Raw genomic sequence first — 8,434 nt, forward strand, 5'->3', positions numbered from 1 at the left:
CCTTTATTTTGGTCAAATTCATACATGTATACGCTAAAATATGATCATCTGGTGGTTGTCTAAATAAGAATGACCCCCATAGACTCACACATTTAAATGCTTAGTCACAAGGGAGTGGCACTATTTGAAAGGATTTTAAGTATTAAGAGGTATGGCCTTGTTGGAGGAGACAGGTCACTAGGGGTGGTCTTTGAGGCTTCAAAAGCCAATGCCAGGCCCAGTCCCCACGCCTCTATCTGCCTAGAGATCAAGATGTAGCTCTCAGCTGCTGCTCCAGTACCTGCCTGCATGGCACCTGCTGCCACCATGAAGATAATGGACTAAACCTCTGAAACTGTAAGGAAGCCCTTATAGCACTTAATCAAATGATTTCTTTCATGAGTTTCCTTGGTCATGGTGTCTCTTCACAGCAATATAACAGTGACGAAGACACATATCTACCCCTCATTTGCCCTGAAACTTCTCCCAGATCTTCCTATTCCATCAGACCCCTTCCAAAATTCATTTCTTTTATATTTTGATAACCAATAAGTTAAGTTAGAGCTGCCCGTGTGCTCCTGGGGGTGGCTTTGTTTGCAGGAACACGGGAAGCCTAGTGGTGGTCCGTGTCTTCAATAGAGAATGAGGCTTCCTCCCCAGCAACCATCCCACTGCCAATAGTGCCTCAGGAAGGAGAGGAACCTAGAGATCATCTACTACATCTATCGCAAGATCAGGCTGGCTTGATCTTCCGTAGCCCCTGTGAAGGCGACTGTGATCCGATGATTCTGATAGCTGTGACATGGATGGAGGACAGCATTTTACAATACTCCTCATCTTCTGGCACTTACATTCTTTCTACCTCCTCTTCTGTGATGTCCTCTGAGCCTTGAGTATAGTATAGATGTGTTGTTTAGGGATGAGCACTCCTTCTCTTCTTCTCAGCCTGTTGACCATCCCTGTATCTCTGCCAGTGCTGATAGACGCTTCTCTCACCAAGGCTAGAACAGCCCAGGTTTATGGGTATAAACATAAATATTTAGGAAGCATCATGCCATTGTGACCATTTGGTAAAATAGAAATAGCAGGTTTTAACTCTTTGACCTCTCTGTCCGTGGGTTTTGATTAAGATTAAAGTAACAAGCATGAATACGCTCCTACACAGCAGGCGTCAAATCCAATCAGAAAGTGGTTAGTTACCCCCACTGCAGTCATGCCATGATTGTAGGAGGAGACAGGTCTGACCTGGAAGGTCAACATTGCATCACACAGGGTCAAATTCTAGGTAAGACCACTGACGCCTTTTCTCTCCAGCAGCCACATAGAACTTTCCGGTACTGTGCAAGCTAGTCATCAGGGACACATTTTTCTGTTAATTTGTGTTAACATTTCTATGTTCTTGCAGCTAGAGTATGGCATCTTTAGCAATAGGATCTTGCCTCGTGGTTGTGGTAACACGGGCAATAGCAATAGCCTGTATTGTTTGAGGGATCTCAGAGGCATCTTTGAATAAAAGGGAGGTATCCCATACCTTGTATTGTGATTTTCACGTTGACCCATGCCTTCTGGGGTCAACATTATTCACCTGTGCGGAGTAATTCCATCCCAACTCTTTTTTTTTTCTGAAGTTTTATTTTGAAATTGGTATACTGACTACTGTGTTTACATAAGGCTCTTCCATCTATCCTTAGTCAGAGCTGGTAGCAGTTCTAACTGGAGTGAGGTTGCGCCTTCTTCATTGACCTTTTTCTTTATTCTTCTTCTCTTAGACTTTGAAGATTTGAAAGATGTTCACTATATTTCATTTTAACATTTTTTTGCTTACATATAAAATGTATTTCATTTTAAATGTGACTTTAATATATATGTCTTAATGAGATATAAAATTAAGCAATATATCTAGCATCTTCCAAAACAATTTTCAAGTACTTAAATTTTAATCATTTTCTTGCATTTTTTTGTTCTTTTTTCATAATGGATCTTGTGGGTTGTTATTGCTGTTAAGAGTCTGTTTCCAGTCTAATTGCTATTCTTTTGTAGGCACCTTATGCCTTCTGATTGCTTTTGATATTTGACTGTCATCATTGATTTCCTACAATTTCACTATATGGTGAAGCTACATCCATATTTATCATACTTAAAGGATATACTTCTTCCAAATAAGAAAGCTCCAATATTTTGTTGATTTGTGGAAATTCTTAGCTTCCGACATTGCCTCTCCTTCATTTTCTTTATTCTCTACACGTTTCTGTTAAATGTATTTAGATTTCCTCTTCCTACCTGCCTAGTTCCTATAAATGTTCACAATTTCCCATCTTTGTATCTTTATGAACTTCAGACCTTTCTCCCAGTTTCATTATTCTGTTTTCAACTCTATTTAACTCATACACCATTTCATCTAAATAACTGTTATTTTCAGACATCCTTATCCATTCCTTCCCAGGTAAAACCTGCTCTTTTTTTGAAAGATCTTTGCATTGTGCTTTCTTCAGTATGTACTGCTTCTAAGTGTACTAATTTAATGGTTGTTGTTAGGTTGTTTAATCCTCCTTAATTCTTGATGTGTTAAACTTTGTGAAGTTTCTTTCCTTTTTCTTTTGTTTTTTGTTTTGTTTTTGTTTTGTTTTGCTTTTGTTTTATGACATGGGTGGGGAGGAAGGGCGGGTTTTAAGAGAGGTCTTTGTTTTAGAGACAAGGTCTCATTGTTTGACCCAGGCTGGCCTTGATCTTGTGATTTTCCTGCCTCAGCCTCCCAAGTGCTGGATGGAAGAAGTCTTCTAATTGTCTTCTTTGGTAACAGTTCTTACTTAGTTACTCTCTGTTGCTGTGATGAAACACATGCCCAAAGCAACACATAAAAGGAAAGCATTTGATTTAGGGCTCATGGACCCAGAGGGTTAGAACCCATAACAACCTTGGCAGGAAGCATGAAAGTAGGCAGTCATACATGATGCTGGGGCAGTAGCTGGGAGCTTGTGCCCCAATCAACAAACACAAAGCTGAGAGAGTTTACTTGGAATTCCATGGACTTCTGAGACCTTACAAACCACCCTAGTGACATACCTCCAACAAAACTGCACCTCCTCATCTCAAAATTTCCACTGACTGAGAGCAAAAATTTAAATGTATGAGCCTATGGAGGCCATTCTCATTCAAACCACCACATTCCAACCCAGCCCACAAAGCTTATGACACATCATAATAATGCAAAATGCATTTGGTCTAACTTCAAAAGTCCCCACAGTCATGTCACAGTTTTAAAAAGTCCAAAGTTAAAAATTTCTTCTGAGATGCATGGCAATTCTCAACTATAATCCCCTGTAAAAATCAAAAAGCAAATTGCATGCTTCCAACACACAGTGGCACACACGGGATAAATATTAATATTTCAAGAGAGAGGAAATGCGGCATCCTAATGAAACACTGGACCAAAGCAAAACTGAAACCCAGCAGGGCAAACTCAAAACGCTGCAGTTCTTTATCCAGTGTCAAAGGGCTTTTGTGGCTCTTCCCTTCCAGTTTTGCTGACTGCGAGACACTTCTCTCTTCTGGTTCCACTTCTGCCTGCAGCTGTCCTTGGCAGGTATCCCATGGCTCTGGCACCTCCGACATCCTGAGATCTCCAGTACCGTTGACTTTCACAGCTTCACGCTGTGGCTACTCTGGGTCTCAGTGCAAGGACTTCCCAAGCTCACACTTGGCCTCTGCAGCTTTCGTTAACCACAGAAGATCCTACACCCTTTAATCTTATATATCCTTCATGACTCTTAAAGCCAGAACCACATGGCTGATGCTGCCAAGTTCTTCTGCCTACTTGGGATAGAACCCACCTCACTCCTTGATTGACGTTTGCATACTCTGATTTGTTGGTGCACACAATGTCTTTTTTTACAAATTGCAGGATTGGTTGGGCCTTGGCAATGAGAGCACCACTTCCTTTATTCCATTTCACATCAGACCTCTTCTTATCCTTTCAGAACAAGCATTGGCTCCAACGTTAAATCTCCCGGCGCTCATTTTCTTTTCAAAATTACCATGTTGTGTTTCTTTTGGCCCTGCTTACTCTCTTTTATTTTAAGTCTTCATAAGGGTGATTACTAAAAACCAAGTGGCAGCGTCAGTATTCAGCTGACTTGAAATCTCTGTTGCCAATAAAATTTGTCCCATACTCTTTAATTTAGGGCCAAACAGATTCTTAGTACAGGGGCAAAAAGAAGCCCCATTCTTCATCAAACTCTCACAAGTGAGGTCTCTAGTCCAGTTACTAATACCTTCCTCCTCTGAAATCTCTTGAGCTGGGCCTCCACAGAGGATTATTATGCTTTCAGCAGTATGTCTTCTGTGTTCCTATTAAAATGGCTCGGTAAGCACCATTCACTGTGTTCAACCACGTTCCTAGTCCAAAGTCCCACGTGAGGGATGTTTTCCACATCCCTCCAAAAAAAAAAAACAAAACAGCATGGTCAGGCCTGTCACAGCAGTAGCCCACTTCCTGGTAGCCACTTCTGTCTTACTTACTTTCCTTTTGCTATGATAAAATACCCTAACCAACACAACTTATAAAAGAAAGCATTTAATTTGGGGCCCACAGTTCCAGGAGGTTAGGGTCTAACCTGGTGGGGAGTACAGTGTCAGCTGACCAGTATGATGCTAGAGCAGTAGCCAAGAGCTGAGTTCTTGATCAGCAAGCACATGGCAGAGACAGCTATCTGAGAATAGCATGGACTTTGGAAACTAAAAGGCCCACTGTCAATGACACAGCTCGCCCAGCAAAACTACATCTCCTAATCCTTCCTAAACTGTTCCATCAACTAGGGATCAAGTATTCAAACATATGAGATGCTTTCTATGGGGGCCATTCTCATTCAAACCACCACAATTTACAATTTATAATAATCTGATCTGAGATCATGAATCATGATCATTGCTTTTTCCCTTGACGGACTCTCCAGTTGCCAATAGGTTTATCTACTTTGGAATAGTTACCAATGGGTTTATTCTATTTTGGAATATAAGGACAAAATAAGCTAAAAACCATGTACAGAGACTCAATCTTACAGAAATATATATTCTGGATATTTAAATCTCTTCTTATCAAGACAAGAACTCCTCTGAGAAGAAAATATTCCACTGAAGGAGATTCTCTGTGTGGCTCAGTATATAACTAGTCCATTTAAATTAAGGAAAGGGCTAAGTTTGTAGCTCAGTGGTGAAATACTTTCTGACAGGTGCATGACTCTGCAATCACTCCCAGCATCACACACACACACACACACACACACACACACACACACACACACACGTACGCACATTCACAAGAATAAAAATTGTGCTGTGCTTCCTTCCTGGACTTCTACCATGTTTTACTTTAGGGTGATATGTACTTCTTGGTTTTCCAAGACATCTTCCCATTAGACATGGGGCTTAGGGTTTTCCATACTTCCCAGCTCAAGGAAGTATGTCACCCTTAACTGATACCCTTACTGTCATGGAAAACTAGGAGGGTGTGATCTTTTGCACTTGGGTTCTACTAAGGAATATCATAGTGACTTTTGAGCGTCTATCCACTTAACCCTCCCTCCCTCAGTTCACTGCACTCTGTATGCAGACAGGTATCTCCTCACATGGAAGGCCCAGGCTGCTTCCCTGAAGTCCTGATTGGTTTGAACCATGAACTGTTACTGTGTTTCCAGGTCCAGGAAGCCAAATCAACTGAAGTGAAAATCAACGAGGCCCGAGAGCACTATCGGCCAGCAGCAGCCCGGGCATCTCTGCTCTACTTCATAATGAACGACCTGAGCAAGATCCACCCAATGTACCAGTTCTCCCTCAAGGTAACTTTCACCTTGGCTTTTCCCCCATAATCATAATAATAGCAAAATAGCACCACCAACCTAGGGCACCATGGGAACTTACCCACATACTCCATTAGTGATGGCAGATCTTTAAGACTGAAGCCAGGGAGCAGCCACATTGACTTTAGACCTATGTGACAGACCCCCACCTCTTTGATTTCCTCTTACATAACTTACTCTAACAGGAAAGGATGCTGCAAATGAATCTTGGCCTCATCTGTTCAGTAAGCAAATTGAATATCCATTAATACTGGACGGCACGCAGCAGAGGGTAACAAAGAAACAGAGGAAGTATAAGAAGCTATTCTGTCCCCAAAGAGCTAAAACATAATGGAGGAGATCCAAAATGTATATTGTTTTTATTGATGAAAGACCTACTCTAGCAATTAGGATGGACCAGCATTAAATTACTTTTCTTATTATCCTAATATTCCCAAAGCTGCTACTTAGGGTTGTTAAAATACCCATAAAACTGAAGTTCTTAGCACATTTTAAGTGCTGACTAAACTTATCTTACTCATGAAAAAATAAAAAGCTATAAATTTTTGGGGACTCTCAGAAAGTACAGCTCATCCCCTAGTGCATTCATCAAAAGACCGTAATTAAAAAGGCGTTAAAATGTCGTGGGGGTGGGGTGTGAAGTTCTGAACAGAGATTTGGATCAACAAGCAGAAAGATTGGGCACAGAGACAGGCAGGCAGACAGACAGACAGACAGACAGACAGACAGACAGACAGACAGACACACAAGCATCAGCATTCCCTCAGAATACAACATGCATGCACAAAGAGAACACACCTCAGTTCCATGAAATAGCGTCAGTTAAATCGACGTGTGGAAGCCAAGGCCAAGATGTAGGGTTGGTGACAAGAAACTGGGAAGTTGTCAGGCTTCCAATCCCTGAGGCGATGGCATGTCTCTGTTTCCCAGTCTCTTTCTTATAGCCTTGAGTCTCTGCAGCTCGGATGAACTGTTTATGGTATTTTGTGGTTTTAAAAAGAAACGTAAGCTTATATTCTTATCATAGGAACATGCAAAACAATTACAAGATAGTAAAAAGCCAGCATCAGAGTGAGCTATACTAACTATGGTATGTTGTCCTTAGTCAAGGAGTAGGTGACAATCACTCTAAGTACCAGGAACTTCCACAGTGCTGCTTTCCGGAAAGAAGAATTCACCAGAAACCTGTGAATATATGCTCGGAAGTATGTTGTAAGTTGTGCAGTGATAGCTCTGAGGCAGGAGGCTCTGAAACTTGACTTCCAAAAAGGGAAGAGGTCACGTGGCATATTAGACCACCTGTAATGCCAATCTCATGGTGTGGAGGCACAGGAATCATAAATTCAGTTTAGTATGCAGAATTTGTCTAAAAAAAAGAAAGGAAAATACTTTTGATTCTTGCATTGTTGTGAAGAATGGCCAAAGACAGTTGTTTACTGACCCACTGGATCTTTGAAAACACATTTCCATGTGTAATGATTAAGTAGCTGAAAACATCTTGAGAAGTAAACAACAGAGATGGAGAAGACAAGGCAGAGAGGGAGGGAGGAACAGAGATAAAGGGAGAGAGAGAGAGACTCTTCTGGATTCCATGGGTTCTGGGCACAGACATGCATGCAGGCAAAACATCCATACAGACAAAAACTTGAGTAAATAAATCTTTAAAAATAATTGCAATTATAATAAAGATATTTGAACCTAGCAGATAGTCCTAGCACTTAAGGAGCCCTTAGTTTGATCTCTACACTTCAGGAAATAATGTCAATAGAGACTTCACATAACTCCAGTTTCTGGCTTCTTAGGAAGATTGGCAACAGCGTTCACTGCCCACAGGGTATGAATTTGCTGGAGCTAAGGCTGCTTGCTCTGCCTTAGGTGCTCATGTGTCTTCTGCAGTGAATTCCCAACCCTTTCCTTTTTGGTCTTATGTGCCATGATCCTTAAAGCATTTGACTTTTAATCCCTTGTCTAAGCACTCCTTAAACTTTTTCTAATAGCTCTCGGGCATTAGTGGCCCACAGTCCTCTGCTCAGCATTTTCTGGTGCCTATTAAGACATGGGTGGATTCAAGGAAATACAAGCATAAGGGCCAGCCCTACTCGCAGAGCACTCATCATTTTCATATAAGTGAGAAGAATTTGTAAAAATACTAGTAAGTTAGAAAACTGCGTTAGCCCCTAAAAGTTCAAGAACGGCTGCTGGGGATCTTCAAGGAGAGCCAGGGTCGGTGACAGAACCCTCTGTTGGGAAGAGAGCTCCTGGAGAAAGCTAGGAATGTGAGGATCAGGCCCAGCCTCAGAACCATTCACACACCAACAGGGAGGAGAAACTAGCAGCCAAAGTCCACCCAGTGTGAGGGAAAGGCGAAGTGTACTCGGGAGTTCAAATTTCTCCATGTATTTTCCTGGATTGTGAATCACCTTACTCCAATTCTGTGGCTCAAGGGTCTTTACTGACCGCTACCTTTGGTTGGAATGTTAGAGGACACGGGCAGTAATGGCCCAGGGAAAGCTAGCCACCCCATTCTATGCACTCGCTCTGAGGGGAAGCTTTGCGGCCTCTTTTTTATTATTTATTTATTTATTTATTTTTATTTATTA

General features: G+C 41.6%; 1 protein-coding gene across 1 annotated transcript in view; it reads left to right on the top strand.

Moving 5' to 3' along the window:
• Positions 1 to 8,434, top strand: part of Dnah9 (dynein axonemal heavy chain 9) — a 328,862-nt gene that overhangs the window by 263,522 nt on the left and 56,906 nt on the right. Inside the window, 1 exon segment of the mRNA XM_050162584.1 lies at positions 5,673 to 5,813. Within this exon segment, the coding sequence (XP_050018541.1) occupies positions 5,673 to 5,813 (141 nt within the window).

The sequence above is a fragment of the Alexandromys fortis genome, unplaced genomic scaffold, assembly GCF_014885135.2.
Source record: "Alexandromys fortis isolate MF-2015 unplaced genomic scaffold, M_Fortis_MF-2015_v1.1 scaffold_84, whole genome shotgun sequence".
Lineage (NCBI taxonomy): Eukaryota > Metazoa > Chordata > Mammalia > Rodentia > Cricetidae > Alexandromys > Alexandromys fortis.